The 18,227-nt window shown below is 46.6% G+C and overlaps 1 protein-coding gene across 1 annotated transcript in view; it reads right to left on the bottom strand.

The window, feature by feature from the left end:
• The window catches only part of CACNA2D4 (calcium voltage-gated channel auxiliary subunit alpha2delta 4), a 924,019-nt gene that overhangs the window by 9,951 nt on the left and 895,841 nt on the right, over positions 1–18,227 (bottom strand). The window contains exons 36-37 of the mRNA XM_078673672.1: positions 11,234–11,346; positions 5,279–5,361 (exon numbers count right to left, since the gene is read on the bottom strand). Of these exons, the coding sequence (XP_078529798.1) occupies positions 5,279–5,361; positions 11,234–11,346 (196 nt within the window). The remainder of the gene's footprint in view (positions 1–5,278; positions 5,362–11,233; positions 11,347–18,227) is intronic.

Below are 18,227 nucleotides of genomic sequence, written 5' to 3'. Positions count from 1 at the left end.
GGGATGGGGGCGAGGCTTAATGAGAGCAGCATGGAGGGAGGAGTGTGGGCCATATGTGCACTTTTCAAAGACACATTTTCCTTTGGCCGGCTGTATTGCGACGGCCAGCCAGACACGCACACTTTGAAACCTCTAACCCAGCTATCATAAGACAGCTGGGTTTGAGCAAGTGCAGGCCTCCAGAGTGCTGTGGCGCACCGACACAGGCTGGTACCTCCAATCAAGGTGCTTATCTCATGCTGGTGAGAGCAGTGCCAGGATTGGTCAAAGGAGTTTCTGGGGCCTGCGCTGCAGTCGCGACAAGTTTCGGAGCGAGGAGGTCATGAAATGAGGTAAGTGGTTTTCATATATTTTAATTTTTATTTGTGGGCGAATGCCCATTTATTTTTTATATTTTTTAATTTTCCTTGAACATGTGAGGCCCTCCCCCCCGTCATTCCCCGTAGATGCCAGAAACCACTGCTGAGCTTGCTTCTAGCACCATTAAATTGACTGCCAAAACTCAGGAAGAAGAAGTGATGAGTACATTCTGAAAAAACATACCAATGGGGGAATAACCCTAACGCCAGTGCAACTAGTGAAAAACTATTTGACAGTAGAATCAGCCAGTTCTATTCATTAAGAGTTAGATATGAGCACCAAGACATGTATTGAGGACCTGCACCCTCAGAAACTCTCTGCGCACAGTATGCAGCGCTAGCAAAAGCTCCTCCTGTCGTTAAGCATTGAGAAATAGGCAGCTATGCAATAGCAGGAATTAGAATGGCACAATGAGGAGAAAATACTTTTATTTCTCATCATTGTTGCTTTTTTCTTATGTGTGCTGTTATTTTCTTCAAAACAAAATACCGTTAATGATTGTTTATGTATAGGAAGGTGTTCCTGCCTGCACATAACAACCATTAAATAATGATGATTTTCTACTTCCATGTGTGCAGAATGCAGCACACATAGAAGTAACAAACTGCCATTATTGATTGTTTATATGCAGGAAGTGACACCTGCCTGTACATAATCAATCATTCTCTGCAACACAGGCACCCTTGCACTATGGCACATAGGGATCTGTGTTGGCGGTAGCTTGGCAGCTATTTTTAGTGCCTGCACAAGGGAAACCACAGGGGTCTACTATAGTGTTGTAAATACGGTGCATCCCTGCAATTTAAAAATGGCAGAGCATGGCGCTGCAAATTTTGCTGCAGCTCCGTGCTCCACCATTTCCTTGTAAATAAATATGCACAAAAAAGTTTGGTGAGTGGCCTCTATCTTTCAGGCAGGTGCTAATCAAACTTTTCTGTTTTTCAAAAACAACCTCCCAAAGTGGGGAAGCTGCTTGTTATCTTGAATCCCTGGTGGTCATGAACAGAAAAAAAGGCTCTAAATAGGGTGGGTAGTCTAAAGTTCTTCCACTAATAGTCCCTATTCAGTTAAGCCTTCAGTGTAGATTTCCGACTGTGGAACCAGCGGGGGCACTGCCAACAAAAATCTGCGGGTCTATCCAAGGTGCAGCCCCTATCGCCAACCCCATGTCACTATACGTGACGTTGCGGTGGCGATAGGGGCTTGTACATATGCCCTCAGTTTCCTGGTTGGGTGATCTGCAGGAGGCTTGTCTTGGTTTCAATGGTGCAAATTCCAAAACAATTAAAGATGTGGGTGTCGGGGAACAGACTGGAGCAGTGCAGAGGAGCTGAGAGCCTGTCTGGTAATGGCAGCTCCAGCCTTGTAAAGGAAGCTCAAGGGTACCAGTTTCAGCATGACTTATCTGTAGCCATGGAGACCACCACTGGACTGGACTCTGGCAAAACTGAGATCCTTTGACCATAGAAGAAAGAAGTTCGAACAAGTGTGATGTGGAGATGCTGGTGTGCATGAGGCATCCCTGAGTGTGCACAAGCTAGCGAATGTTCCTTCCAGCCAATGGATAGACGATGCAATACAACACATTGCTCTGCAAGGGGTCCTATTAAAGGTCTTGGACATGGTATCCTGAATTCGTGTTGAGCTGGTCTTGGCTGCCACAGATTTAGGATAATGTAGTTGAGGGGGTTGTTCCTGTACGTTGTTGCCTGGATGGGGCCATGTACAATCTTGTTCTGGCGACCCTTGGCTCAAGTGTTTAGGTTTCATCATCTGCGGGGTCTCTTGTGTGCAGATGGGACATCATTTGCTGGTGCCCCAACCTTGCCAGTCAAAACACTCCCTTAAACTAACTTTATGAGAGAGTATCTCGGTGCCTCTGCAAACTTTGGGAATGGGCTTCACTCACTTCCCTGTTGATGTCATCTTCCTCTCTACATAGTCAGCGGGTACATGGAGAGATGAGCAGGGGGGCGGCAGGCGGGAGATGCTGAATGGGGTCTTGGACCGCATTGTTCTTGAGAAGGTGACGACTTCTATGACGATAAAGTGTCTCCCACTCAGAGGACTGACCATGGGCGTAGGAAGTGTGGGGGACGCAGGGGACATATCACCTCCAGATTTTGAAGTGGGGGGACACAGGGGAGAAGGATGGGGTAATGATATGACAAAAGAATTTCTCATCTCCCTTTGATTCACAGGGCCTTTAGAGCGCGAAAGCGCTACCTGTAATTGCCCTACAGGCAGAGCCAGCCTTTGCTAAGATGGCGCCCTAGGCATGGACAGAGAGAAACCTGTAGGCCTTGATGATGGTAGTGAATTGAATGAGGCAGCAGAGTGGGCCCTTTTGTGTTCACTGGTCAGTACCTGGATGAGCAAGGCCTGGCACCTGAACACAAACATCCCAGACCTCCCCCAGCTCACTTAAATCACATTTAGCTTAGCTGCCCAGGCAGATGATGGGTTTGATGATGTGTGCTAGCAGGGGTCAGAGGGTGAAGGGAGGGTAAGGAAAGGAGCTAAAGGGGTGTTAAAAATATCACCTGTCCTATGATAATGAAGTACTAAAGCCACTTTAAATTAGCAAATCATACAGAAACGAACAACCAGAGACAAGGGTAAGGCTGGAGCAAGAGGAGAAGGGTGTTGCTGTTGGCATAAGCCATAATACACAAAGCTCCATGCGCCCCCTCAGAAAATTGGTGCCCAGGGCCTGGGCCCAGCTCGCCCACGCTAAAGGCCAGCCCTGACTGCGCATGACCTGTGACCTGCCTCCAGTTACCTGTGACCAATCTGATAGTCAAAGAAGCCACACGCCCCCTGCACTTTTGTTGCACTGCAACTCTCCAGGAATTGTTTATAATATCAGCCACAGCTTTCTGCAGTTTTCACGTCTGGGAAACAAAGAAAGAGAGAGGTCCTTTGTTGATTGTTTTCTGATGCTGCCCCTCCTCAGCCCTACCCTACCTGCCAACTTGAAAACCCAGCCCTGAAGGCAGCAGTAAGATTTGAAGACGTAAAGTGAGGAGATTTGGGAAAATACAGTATTTGCCTAGGTGCTTCACCACTGTTGCAGCGAGCATTCTCAAAACACACACACATGCATGCATGCAAACACGCATGAATGCACACACACATATACACATGCACACACACACGTGCGCAAGGTTGTCCCGGTCCCCCCAGAAATTTTGTGTCTCCTATGTCCCTGGGACTGACCGCCATTTTTGGTGAGGTGCACAGACACCCCAGATTCTTTCTAAGTCTGCGGTCTGGACACCAGTGAGGTCTGGTGCTGAAGCGATTCGACTTTCCCTGCCTCCTTCTTCCCCTGGTTTAGAAGATGCTGGGCTCCTTCTCACTTCTCTCCTATGGTCCTGGGGCAGAGGGAGTGCGTATGGTGATCGCTGCCCACATCTGGAACGCACCACATGTGTACACCACTTTCCTATAGGGTAGGACCACAGGGAATCAGTGCCTTGTTGCAAGATGTGAGCTTCTGAGCGCTGTCCCTCATGGGGGATACTGGAGTTCTTGTGATCTTTCGATGAAGAAAGTCTGTCTAGTCCAAGGAGACATGCAGCGTTTGAGCAGGGACCAGCAGGGATTGGGAGTGCAAGAATCTGCGGGGTCCCCATCACCATGAGAGGGCGGAAGTGACCTACCGCTGCATATTGAGGAATTTACTCATCTGTCAGCCTGAAAAAGCGCAATCTAACAGCTGCAAACCGAATGGCTAATTTGTTTTCAAGCATTTTATAATATTACCAGCAACAATAAGAAGAATACAACAATCATGAACAAGCACAAAAATAAGAGTTAGCGAAGAGCTTGTTTTGGGGACATGACTTGCAATGAATCTTGTCTTTCCCTAGTGATGGAGGTAAGAGGGGTTATCATTACTCACATCAATGCTCTTATTTTACTGAGCATTGCTGGAAGAAAGACACATGTGACCTCCCGGACGTGACGTGTAGGTGGAATGGAAGCCTGTCCAGCAGTCAGTGACCTCCATTAACTGGCTTAGTTGTGTGGATCAGCTACAAACAACACTTCGGTGCAAAAGGGGGTGGTGATGGACGGAGCATCTGAACCAATCAAACACTCACACCCAGTCAAAAGATCTGGGTTTGATCCATCACCGTTCTTTAGCCCACTCTGCCACCCCAGTTCAGACATGGCTATATGCAAATCAGTCTGACCCTGTGCCTCATGGGAACAGTCCAGCCCGAACTGCCAAGCCATGCCTTCCCTGGACCGGAAACAAGCTTCCGAGGACCGGTTTCTGGCATTCCAGCAGTCTTCAGCCCGGCTTGCTTGAATCCAGTGGCAAAGTGAGCAAGGGACTCACGTCTGAGCATACCCTGCCAACTTATGGCGAACAAAGCGGAACAAAAGGGGGTGGTGATGGACGGAGCATCTGAACCAATCAAACACTCACACCCAGTCAACAGATCTGGGTTTAATCCATCACCGTTCTTTAGCCCACTCTGCCACCCTAGTTCAGACATGGCCATATGCAAATCAGTCTGACCCTGTGCCTCATGGGAACAGTCCAGCCCGAACTGCCAAGCCATGCCTTCCCTGGACCGGAAACAAGCTTCCGAGGACCGGTTTCTGGCATTACAGTCATCTTCAGCCCGGCTTGCTTGAATCCAGTGGCAAAGTGAGCAAGGGACTCACGTCTGACACTTATGGCGGCCAAAGCGGTACAAAAGGGGGTGGTGATGGACGTGAGTCCCTTGCTCACTTTGCCACTGGATTCAAGCAATCTAGGATCCATTCTCAGGGAACCTTGATAACGTATTCGACTGATAACAGTGCTTTTATGCAACTACTAACATGCCCTATAACATCTACATGATTTGGAGGGCACCCTGAGCATGCGCAGTGATAGACACAGTACTCTCACTCTTACCTCAGCGTGGAATGCATGGCAGGACTGTGGCCGCCGCCGCACCTTCTGGGAGCGCATCCGGTTGCATTTCACTGAAGCGTTATGTGCACTGGAGTTAAGGGTTCAGTCCAACTTACCAAGGAGCAGTGAGGCAAACATGGCTTCTCGACTGAAGGTCTCAAGGGTTACTATCTGCTGGGGCAGCCGGAGGGTTAAACACTTGTCAGACTCTGGTGGAGGGACACAGGACATGAACCTAGGGGGAAGGGTGTTGGGGACATAATGTGTGGTGTACTGGAGACCTCTGGCATATCCCTCATGCTTACAATGCTGCAGAAAAAGATGAACTGTGAGTTTTATGATGCGTAAGGCCAAGGCACAAGTCCTAAAAAAAGAAGTGGGGGGGACTAACCTAGTTAATTAGAATGCAAGTGGCATCACGGCGTGTGACATCACAGCGTGTGACACCACAGTGCGTGACATCACGGCGCGTGACATCACAGCTTGTGACCACAGGAAGTGGTATCATTAGAAGTCACATCAGATCTTAAGCCCTCACATATACGTTTAACATGTCTATCATGATTACATTGGAGCATATTTTGAGTATACAGGGAAACCCTCCTGATTTAGGCAGAAGATTCACACTTTTATAAGCTACACATAAAACAATGTTGCCTTTTGTCAGCGTAAACTTCCTCTACCCATAGTGCTTTAAAAGAAAAAATAGTGGTACTTAAATTATTTCAGCGCCTCATCAGGGGTAGTCAGCACTATATAAATTACATTTATTTTGTGTAAATACAGGGAAAGACCAACACATCTGATATTCTTACAGTGAATGCATATCTTGTAAACAGGGACTGAACAAAGTAAAAAGCTGCCTCTCTTAAGTCTGTGTGAAGTGCTAAAAAAGTGTGAGCCTTTGTTTCCCCTCTGCTGCATTTGCATCTAGGTGTGAGGCTCCTGAACGCTCCCAGCCAGGAGACTCCAACAAAAGGAGGCCTGATGACCCCTCAGATTCGGCCTTTGTTATGGGCCCAGCAGGAGTCTGAAAGCAGACAACGTGCAGGCGCGGCAGAATGTGTCCCGGTGTTTGCAAATTACACCGGGACAAATACAGCATATTTTTCAGTGGAGCCCAACTTCTTCACAGGGTGGACAGCGTCCACCCTGTGAAAATAGTGGGTGGACGCCCACCACCCGAGTGTACCCCCGACTCGTGCCCTGCTAAAGCAACAAAACCACTGTACATTTTGGGGCTCTCAGACACTTCTTGCGATCGATGTATGCACTGTCACGTCCCCGCTGCAGGCACCATGTATCGTAATTACACGCTTGACACAAGGTGGGTGTAAGCACGATTCTTTATTTCTTTATTCTCTTGACGCTGTCCCCACACGTCCGTCCTCGTCTTTGTTCCCGTCCAGACTGTCCTCTTCCTGTCTCCTGACCGGATGTGGTGTCTGGTGACCTGGTCACCTCCCTCATGACCCACAGGGTCCTAGTGTCCTCGGTCCCTAGCGTCAGGTCACTACATCTCCCCCCTTGTTGCAAACAAATGTTCATGGTGCTATTCTCCTGCTCAATGTTGTCGTGAGGAAGGAAAGAGAGAGAGAGAGAGAGAGAGAGAGAGAGAGAGAGAGAGAGAGAGAGAGAGAGAGAGAGAGAGAGAGAGTTGACCCTTCTCCCTAGTCTCTGGTTCCTACTGTTTTCTACGTATTCTCATTGTTCCTTTGTACCCCTTCCTTTGTCGTCGTTTCCTGCCATCGTCCTTTCTTCTGCTTTTCAGTCGTCCTCCGTCTGCTCTCTTTCTGTCAGCCTCTCTTCGTGTTGATCGTTGTTCTCTGCCCTCCACTTTGCTTCTTGCTCCTCTCTTTCTACGGCCGCCCTTTGCTGTGCTCTTTTTTTCGCTCATTTTTCTTTCTTCGCTTCGCTTGCTATCGGCATGTCCTTTTTCTTTTTTGTATGTCATCGTTATCAGGCCCATCGTTTTAGCGGTGCTGTTGCTCATCAGGCATGGTCCAGGGGCATCGCCTTTTAGAACATGAATGTCCTCCTTCTTTATTTTGTCCTCGTACCTCAGTTCCTCTGTGAATTTTCCCAAATTCGTTACCTCTTTCTTTGCCCCCCAGGTGAACACTTTTACCTTGGACGCTCTCAGTGTCGGCTTCACTTCCATTTTCTCGTACTCTGATACACACATGACGTTGCATGTCGCACCACTGTCCAAAATAAAGTCTGCTTCGTGCGCTCCTATGCTTATCTTTGCATTGTCTGTCTTCCCTCGGCTGCTTTTGTCTGCTGGCTCTGTGTGTACTTCCGACTTGTTGTATAGTCTTTGCACTTTCTCTTCTTCTTCTTCTTCGCTTGACCCTCGTGATATGCTTCTCCTTTCGTTGTCGACATACCGGACGCGTCTTGTTGTCGACTCCTGTTGTCTTCCTGTTCTTTCCTTGTCGCCTCTGACTTGTGCACTATGGCACATACTGGCGTAATGATTTCTTCCACCACATCTTCGGCATGTCTGGCCAAACGCTGGGCATGCGCCTCTGTGAGGAAATCCCAATCCGCACTGGAAACATGTTCCTTCGCGTGATCTCCTTTCCTTTTGTTCCCTCCAGTCATTCTTCCCTCGGCCTGTGCGATCTCTGTTTGTCGTGAAGTGTGCGTTTTCTATTTCAACGCTCTTCCCTCTTTCCATTTCCTTGGCATGCTCCGTTGCTCTCGCCTCTGCTCTTGCCAGTGACAGGATGTTCTCCAACGACGTTGGCTCCTTGAGTATTCTTGCCCTAAATCCTGTGTCGCGACAGCCTTCTATGAGTCTTAGTCTTATTGCCTGCTCGTTATCGAATTTGTCGAACTCACAATGTGTCACCAATTTTCTCAATCTTGTCGCGAAGTCATCTAGTGTTTCGTCTGCTCGTTGACACGCAACCGTGAATGTGTATCGTTCGAAGTCAATGTTTCGTTGTGGGTCGAATTTGGCTGTTAGGCATTTTTTTAGTTGGTCATATGTTTTTGTTTCTTCAGTAGGCAGTGTCACCAGAAGTTCTTCAACGTCATCCCCTGCTAAGTTCAGCAGTAGCCCTCGTTTCTTTCCGTCTGCTACATCTGTATCTTCTACGTATCTTTCAAACCGTCTGATCCACTTCTCCCACCTTATTCCTGCCTGTGGCTCCGATAAGTTGAACGGTAGTGGGCTCCTGTATTGCGCGCTGGGCTTTGAGTCTGCCATTCTTTCCCTTTTCTAGGCTTTCCTTGTCTCTTCTAGCCTTTTCTAGGCTGTCCTTGTCCTTTCCTCTTGTGTCCCTTTGGTGTCCTCTTTTCCTTGTCCTTTTCTTGTCTTTGCTTCTTCTTCTTTTTTTTTTTCTTTTTTTTTTGGTGTTCTCCTTTTCTTTTAGCCTTTTCTAGGCTGCCCATGTCCTCTCTTTGTCTCTTTTAGCCTTTTCTAGGCTTTCCTTGTCTCTTCTAACCTTTTCTAGGCTTTCTCTGTCCTTTTCTTTCCTTTTCTGCTTCTTTTTCTTTTTCGCCTGACTCTGGAATGGCCGCCCTGTTTATTCCTATGGCCTTTTTTCTTTTGTCCTGTTTTTCAAAATGGCCGCTCTCTTCTCACGAGATTTCGCTATTGAAATCTCGCTCGCCTGACCCTGCGATGGCCCCTTTGTTGCTTCTATCTTTTCATTGGCTCTCCCCGCCTGACTGTCCAATGGCCGCTGAGATGTGTTCTTGCTCTCGCGAGATCTCCTGTCTCGAGCGCGAGGACCTCGCGCTTTGATTTCTGGCACTCGCGCTGTGCCTCGATCGCTCCTTACCGCGTTCTGCTGTGGCTCCGTTGGATGCTCTCGGGGTGGGCTCCCGTGTAGCTCCTTGCGTCCTTTTGGCCGGCCTCGATCACGCCCGTCGATGTCCTGCACGCGTGGCAGTTCTTCCACCTTCGTCGCCAGTTGTCACGTCCCCGCTGCAGGCACCATGTATCGTAATTACACGCTGGACACAAGGTGGGTGTAAGCACGATTCTTTATTTCTTTATTCTCTTGACGCTGTCCCCACACGTCCGTCCCCGTCTTCGTTCCCGTCCAGACTGTCCTCTTCCTGTCCCCTGACCGGATGTGGTGTCTGGTGACCTGGTCACCTCCCTCATGACCCACAGGGTCCTAGTGTCCTCGGTCCCTAGCGTCAGGTCACTACATGCACCTCAGTTGATCTAGTACCTCTCAACAGAGCAGGCCGGCTTTAATCCTCATGAAGAGTGTGGTGGAATCGGTCACATCTGTAAACCAGAAAATGGTAAATTCCGCCACACTCGTGATTCCTCCGCCTCACTTACATGTAGAAGAACTGCTGAGTTTCCATTGGCGGAGCATCAGCTAGTTCTGCCATGTGAACATATCACCAAATGGCTGCTGGCTTTATATTAGGGGAACATCTACTATTTTTTCACACAACAAAGGGAACTGGCTGTGCTGCGTTGCGTGAAAAGGAGAGCAGAAATTCTCCATATTTACAAAGATACGGAGCATCCTCCTTGCTATGCCATCATCTGGGAGGTGTACCAAGTAGATGCAATCCCAGCGTTACACACTTTTGTAGCTCTGGAATTGCAACAAATCCATGGATAAATGCATAGGAACACCCGCGCTCCAGACATGGAATGCCACCCAGCTTGAACTGTAATGAAACACGGCACAAGCAGCTGCGTTGTGTTACATTTCTTCACCAAGCCAAGCAAGAATGCTCACATCACCCCTTGCATGTCTCTGTAAATCTGAATGAAGGAAGTGCGATGCCTTGCGCGATGCAAGGACAATGCAACTCCTTAATAAATCTGGCCCTGAATATTCCTGCCTGTTGCATCATGCGAGGCATGGTGCATGAAAAATCAGCAATGATCCCCTTTCTGGGCCAGAACATTCTCAGAGGTTCAGGTCCATTGCTAAGTAGTTTCACAGAAACAACATCTCTTATTTTGGAGGTTTGTTTCTACCAAACAAAAGCACTGCAGTCTGAGCCTCCATAACGAGGTGACCCACAAAGGCATTTAGCGCTCCTGCCATACCGGTGGTAATTCCCAGCCAGAGTGGCACAGGACTCTAATGTGAGATGCAGCACCACTCAGGGCTGGCAGAAAAGGCAAACTTTCCTTGAAGAGGAGCTCGGTACAAGACTGATCTCTTGACAAAAAAATATGGGTACTTCTGTTGCTTTTTGCTATCTCCCTCTATTTTGCCTCTATATCTGTCCCCAGAGGTACCAGGTAGTGTTATGTCTGACCTCCAAGACCCCTCTCCTCTGTATCACTAGTGTCCTACAAGTGAAGTGACAAGGGCAAGAGACCCACAACTAGGCAATTTAAGACTATCATCTGTTGGTGACTCTGTTTTTCTTCCTTAGCTCATACAATGACTGGTCAAGTGGCAGGCTGGAAACTCTTTCTTGGACCTGAGTATACAATATTCTGATTGGCCAGAGCTGCCCTTACCAAATTAGTATCTCACTGTCCCCCTAGCAGGAGGGCTGGGGTTGCATAGGTATCTTATCCCACCCATCATGTATACAGGACAGTGCGGACACACCTTCAGCATATCTGATGGCCACTCTCACTCACTTCTTGGCATCTACCTTCCATTTTAAACATTGGCAGTGATGTCTTAACAAATGGGCACGCTGGACAGTGCTGTCTTAACATATGGGCACGCTGGACAGTGCCGGGAGGCCCCACGAGCAGAGGGGCCCCATGCAGACCAAAATCTAACACTCATTTTCTGTTAAACATTTTTATTCCAGTGAGTGGTTGTGTAGGCAGGGCCCTGTGCACTGCTTTGCCCAGGGGCCTATAATGCTGTTAAGATGGCCCTGAACCTTGATCCCCAGAACATGATAAACAAAGAGGTGAGAGTCAATCAAGAAATTGACATAGGGTACATTGTGGTGCTAGACAGCACCTCCATAGGAACACCAAGGCCCAAAGGATATATTTCACTTCTTTGGCATCCAGTGAAACCGGCGGGAAGACGCTGCAATCACAGTCGGACTCAACGACCAGTAGGAGGAGATTGCTGTTGGTGATGTGCTGAACCACAAACATCCTAGGGAAACAGAAAACAAAGTCACCAGGAGCCTTATCATTACTCTGCAGAAGAAATCTGTGCCACAGGACTGGAGCATGAATGTTGCAGCATTTATCAAGATTTTTACAATGACCCATTACATCGTCAAGGTAAGTACCAGAAAGGAATAGCATGTAAATAATATATTTGCTGTAGTGCATCGAATCTGTATTAAACTTTCCAAAACAAATGTTCATCCGATTTGTGTTTGGCATGGCAAGTTTTGTGCAGATCTGTAAATGAAAGATGGGTCAGGTAGTGCTTAATTTGTAAAAATGTAAGTGGCATGGCCCTTGTCAGGAGGCCACTGCATGTGCACCACCCATTGCCCCTCCCAGCACTGCCAATGATAGTACCAACACAACTACTAACCGTCACACTCCTACAAGTGTAACAATTCAGGCTATTCAAGGCACCCAAAGCTATAAGAATGACTTGGGCAGCAGGTAATAGTCCTATTTAATGTATATTGAGTTAATAAACAACTGTTGCTGTGCTCATCTCTAAATTAGACAGATAGCGCCACCATGTGGCAGACGGTCACAAACGCCGATGCCGTGCACCGGAAACCACTGGATGAAACTAAGAACTGGGGGAGTGGTTCAAGAAAAGGGGGCTTCAAAACATGTCTGTTCTCATTTAAATTCCCATAGGATCCATTACTTTCCAATACAGAAAAAAACAGCTCAACTTAATTAAACCAAACTTGGCCTGAAAGTAGAACATTACACAAGAAAGTGCCTTTGCTTAGTTTGGTGTAAATCCGTCCAGTAATTTTCAATCAAACAATAGATTAGATTAGGCTAAAATGTACCTACAACTTGAATGTCGATGGTTTCTGCTAATCACAAAACTTGTTTAATCCATCTGGGGTACCTCATGAGCCTCTTAACGTAGGGGACTATCGTGTCAAGCTGCTACGATCAACAGGAGAGAATAGCTCCTTCTTGCCCCGTACGCGGCTCTGCTGTGAGTACCCCACGAGCCAGGTCCTTTTTAATTAGCCTGCATTACACTTCACTTTTCTGTAATATCAATAGATTTTTTGAGTAGCAATACGTGAGTAGGGTAGGGGATTTGTGCACCCCGTCCTGAAGAAGGAGTACATACTCCGAAACATGTCGACGCACACAGGAGGAAATGCACATTGTACTGCATAAACACCTCCAATCTCACCTTTTTAACAGTACCAGCCCGGGGGGCCATTAAAACTTTTTTTGTGTCTACCCCACGATTCAGGTCCTTTTTAATTATCACTCACTTGACAACCCCACCACTCACGCACATTATTATTTTTAATACCCTCACATGCTCCACACATAGATACCAAAGTAAGTTCTCCAGCGTAGTCGTAGGTCGTAGGTCGCAGCACGCCGCATCCCGTAGAGGGGTGCGAAGACCCCAATGATGAAGCATGACACCAAGGGTCCTTTTGGTGTGTGAGGGGTATTTTACAAACACTGTGTGCTCCCCACCACTGTAGGGAATACACTCTATTCACAGTTGGATTCTCATTGTTTATGCCTATACGGATAGGGAGAACGAATCCATACGAAAACTCTCTCTCATTCCCCCTTTTGTTACTTTTGGGATCCACTCCTAGTCAGTGCAAATGTATTTGTTAGATTTGTCACACACTAAAAGAACTATCAACTTATCAGATTGCGAAGGGTGTGGGGTCCAACACACCTTCATCCAGTCTGAATCCTGCATATTTAAGCAACAGAGAACGTCCTATTCCATAACCTTCTTAAAATGTCTGTGACATCTGCACTGGCCCTAAGCCTCAAAATGTATGCGAGTGCTTGGCGCATGAGTGAGCAAGGCGCTGTGAATGAATGAGTGCGTTTGTATTAAATCTTGTTTACCGTGGTGTATGCTAAGAGGCATCCTGATCCAAGGTGAGAATTTAAAGGGATTTATTGTAGGTACATGGAGACACGCCATCAAGGTCCAGGCTGTCTTGGCAGTTCTCGGCAAGGGGCCCTTGGAACATAACTTTATGATTGGCAAATAGTGTGTGATTATGGTTGATGCCAGCATCTATGGTTTGAGTGGTGTTTTGATGCAGAGAGATAATGGACTGCAATGGATTGTTGCGTATGCATCAAGAACATTGCGTGAGGCAGAGAAAAATTATTCAGCCATTGAAAGGGAGCTATTAGCTTTTGTGTGGGGTGCAGAGCATTTTTGGGATGTTCTTGTGGGGCACTAAGTTCACCATAAAAACAGATTATAAACCCTTAGTGCGTATGATTGCACCTGACAGCAAGATTAGCTAGGCTAGCTTCTAGGTTGGAGAATTTTCAATACTGCATGAAGTACGTCCCAGGGAAACGTAATGTGCATGCAGATTGCATGTCCAGACGACCTTTCCCGGGGGGGATTCTATATATACACTGTTGGTGATGAGTCTGAAGTAGCATTCAGGTTACAAGAAATCAATAGATTGGATTTGAAGCATCCGGTAGTACAGGAAACCAGATTAAAAGAGGAGAGGGAGAAAGACTCAGAATAGCCTCAAGTGACTACGCTCATTAACAAGCATTGGAAATGCAATAGGTCTCGCAATTACGCGAGTCTGAACTATTAGCATTGTAAATGATAATGCCCTTTATTTTTGCGTTCTGGTTTTTAGAACATAAATAAAAGGCTTTGTCATTTACAAGGCCTATAGCTTAAATTTGCGTTAAAACGAGACCTATTGCATTGCAAATGCTTGTTCAGTTAACAGCTAAATCTGCCGTTGATGGCTTTTCAGCGTACGCAGCAAACACACACCGAAGGTTAAAGCCAGAATCCGAGGGGAATTACTTTCAAATGACTATAAAAATAAAATGTCAAATTAAATGGCTAATAGACTGAGACAGAGGGTGAGGTAATGTATTGCATCATATGAAAAGAAACTCAGGCCACGCGCGGTCCGGGCTGACAACCCGCAAGAGTAATTATACGGGTAATTGGCTAACAATAACACCAGCGCCAGCAGAGCGCGCGCACTGACATCTCCAAGACAGATGGACTCAGACAAGGGGTAGAGGGGGGGCTAGGAGGGATGCACAGGAATGCGGCACACACACACGGCGGCGGCAACACAATGCCTGCCCCTTCCCACCATACCGCTGTTTGCTGCCGGCCTGAGGCTTTATACTCAGCAGCGAACCTGTCCTTAAATAAAGACTTAAAACACACAATGGCGCGGATGTCCAGTACAGGCTCTAAAGGGCAAGTTTCCTCTGCATTGGGGGATCAGCTTTTGACTTTGTTGTTTCTCTATAGCACTGTTACTGCTGTAAAGTCGCTTCAAGGCGCTTTGCGTGGAGGGAAACGAGGTTGTAGGTTGCAGGATGAGATCCCAGCATCCTCGGTGACCGCAGGCTTCTGGTCCAGCGAATGGAACCATGTACACAGCCTTCTGCACCAAAACGTGTATGCCTTGCCGGGCGGACGGAGGGTTTTCTGGGACAGCCGGTGAGTCCTTCGGCTGGACACAAGGACGGTACAGAGCTGTACACACAAGGCCCAGAGACAGATCTAACCGGACAGTAATGAGCCTTAATGAGGGGGGAGGTGCTGGTGTAGGAGGAGGAGTGCTGCTAGGGCAAGGCTGTGTTTGCGGGGAGGTGCTGGTGTGGGAGGGGGGAGGTGCTGGTGTGGGATCCTGTATTGTAAAGCAGGGTGGTCTAAAGCAAAAGAGAACAGCAACACTGAGCATGAGGTGAAGGCGAAGCAGAGAACCACTGAAATGCCCAACTGTCTTAATGACTTGAATCGAAGTAAGCCCAAAGAAAAGAGCTCGCGTTCAAGATCTAGGGGAAGTTCTTGTAGGTCCAGGTCTTCTAGCGGATCAAGTACGTCACGTTCTCGTTCACGCTCCTCGCACTCCTGCTCAAGAAGTGAAAGCCCACCCACAAGCCCGCTCTGTAAATCTTATAAATGTGTGGGGGCAGAATTGCTGCAGAACATCTTTCAAGCGCTGAAAAATAGCGCTGAAAAATGCATGCACATCACGCCTGTGGGGGGGGGGGGGGGCGGAGCGGGAAGAGCTGTTCTCGAAGAAGGCTTTGGAACGGATGGTAATTTAAGTAAAAAAAAAAAGATTTTGATGCAGCAGGGGGCGGAGAGCAGGGGGTCGGAGCGGGAAGAGCTGCTGGCGTGGGAGGGTGATTGATGGGCGGGGCAGCGCTGGGGAAGCCTGGGATGCCTTTGATGTGGGGAGGGAGGAGAGCCTTGTGCAGGAGAAATGAACAGATGTCCGTGAGGTGTGGGAGGAGTGCCTGATGCGCATGCTTGTGTTTCACGTGAACTGAAAGAAAACGCCGGCTGAAAGCCCTTTGGTTTGACGAGGATTTTGCCGACTTGAATTCTCGCTCCTCAATGCGCTTGCGCGCATTTAAGGTCACGAGACATAAAAATGGCTGGCCAGATGAGAGGAAAGTTCCAGGAGAGTTAATGGTTTGTTTTTGAAGTACGAAAAGAGTTAGATGAGGAGAATGACATAGTGGTAAGGGGTGACAAGTAGCTGCTATTGTTCTATCTGCAATCATAATGAAAACAAACTACAACAGTTTGTTTCTGTGCGTTTCGGTCTATAAATTCCCATGCTTCAGTGAGTCATTATGGTATTGTTTTGTACCTACACTTCTATTATTATACCTGTGTTGTGAGTGTCTTTAGCTAATGTATATGCTTCTGCAATTGCACATTCAGTGAGTGTCCATAAACATGAGTCTTTAATTATTTTTGCAAGGGAATGCACACACCTCTATGCCTTTTTGGTTTTAAACTTGTCGAATATGTTGGGATGGTCCAGCGATATGAAATTGGGGGCGCAAGCTGCGAACACACTGATGTAGAGAGAGTTGATGGAGTACAGCAGAAAATGCAAAACTGGTTGTAGTTGATTGGTCAAGCCATTCACAGAAGCCAATGAGAGCCTGTTGACAGTCATGTGTATTAGATTCAAGTGTTGTCTCAAAAGAAGAAATCAGAAAAGCAGCTTACTCTCTGACCATACGTCTCGTATGGCATTACTTCCTCATCCCATTCTTTACTCAATACTTTGTGCAAATACTGGGATGAGGAAGGGAGAATGGGAGTACTGAAGATTTCCAGTATGTAAACCATTCATTTCTGCTGAGAGGAGCCTACCTTTTCAGAATAAAACATATGGATTATCCAGGTGTATAACTATTTAAAGAGGCCACTAGATGGCACTGTGAGTGCACTTTAGCTCAGATAGGTATAGCCTAAAGACAATCCATATATTAGGAATGACGCACGCACGCTTATAGCAGCATCTATTTTACCAATAATTACTATCGTATGGTTTCCACTTTTCAAAAGGAACTGTTTGTTGGACAATATATATGTTGGGATGGTGCCAGACTGATTCCGTGCACCCGTCAGGATATGTTGGCGGATAGTCCTTTCAGATCACAGTGCCACCATAAGTACCCCTAAACCTAGTAAGGTAACACATTGTTTGGGCAACCTCAGAACATGACAACTCTGACTCCCAAAGAATCGAGGTAACAGATCTAGAACCCTTTTACTCAGTCCCTTGTGCTCCCTCAGAGAAATATACAAGAAATACGCAAAGGGGTGTTTTCAATATTTATTGAACCATCGTGATTCCTGTATAAAATATATGCGCTGCAATGATTAATAGACAGAAGCAGACAAATGCGATTAACTACATAAGGACAGTGAAAAGAATTAACGTTTCCACCATTGTGCTAAAACAATGTATATATGCTGGCCTTAAAGTAATGTGTATAGTATACTCCTACTTATGCATTCCCTAAACTAGATGCTCTAGGGCGGGTGTTCTGCCAACAATTGCCTACGGGATGATCTAAATCCTCATTACCTGAAGGTAAGTTATGTAGGTCCTCGTCTTGGTAACAAGTTGGACATCCCTCCCCGCAGAGGGCAAACATGAGTCAGCTGCGCTGAACCGCCAACGACAGACATGAACTCACAATGACAGCAGAGTGCTCCTTTAATTAGAGTAAGGAAATGTGCGTGTATTTATAACAACAGCATTCATGCCTCCGTGTTGAGGCTTCAGCAAGGCTGACATTGTTTTTTGTCTCTGTGATAACACCGTTGCCTTATGGACGCATAATTAACAACAAAATTTGCACAATGTGTGTTCAGGCCTTGTACCAAATGTTCAAGGTATGATTATAGTGGCATTTGTAAGCAATGTGGATTCGGAGAAACTAATCTTGCACTGTTACGTAGGCAAATGTGTGTCAAACGTCAGCGTGTGGAAAAAGAAGGTAATTTTAGAAATACGTACATGTAAAATGTAGTGTTTCTTCCCATGCTTACCTAGCCATCTGACACTACCACAGGATGGCAAGATCATTGAGCCCAATTCCCAAAGGTAAATTTACATGTGTAGATCCACTCATGTGTAGATCTATACCTACACCTAGGTGTAACTCCCCACTTTTTTGTTGCTCAACCTTTCGGAGTGTAGATTTACACCAAGATGTAGATTTGCATGTCCCCATCCTGTGGATCCCACTTTGAAATAATTTAAAGTGTAGAAGTACTATAAGTAACTTTTTCTACCTGTTGGTAGAGATCTCCACCACCGAGGCTGAGATCACCCAATGGCAAAGTATGGCAAAATGTAATAAAGTTTATTGATTTAAAATATTTAAATACATTCTACCGTAAAACAGAAATGCTAAATAATTTAAGATAATATTAACCTAGAACTAATAAAGTAAAAGGTACAGCACATTAACTGTTCAAATTAACTGTCTTTAACAATAAAAAAAGTAAATCTAAAAGTTTTATTTATATATATTTTTTCAACAATAATAAAAATCCCCACTCTAATT

This window comes from Lissotriton helveticus, chromosome 1_1 (assembly GCF_964261635.1).
Source record: "Lissotriton helveticus chromosome 1_1, aLisHel1.1, whole genome shotgun sequence".
NCBI lineage: Eukaryota > Metazoa > Chordata > Amphibia > Caudata > Salamandridae > Lissotriton > Lissotriton helveticus.
The sequence above is the reverse complement of the archived record's forward strand: the minus strand, read 5'-3'. Positions and strand labels throughout refer to the sequence as shown.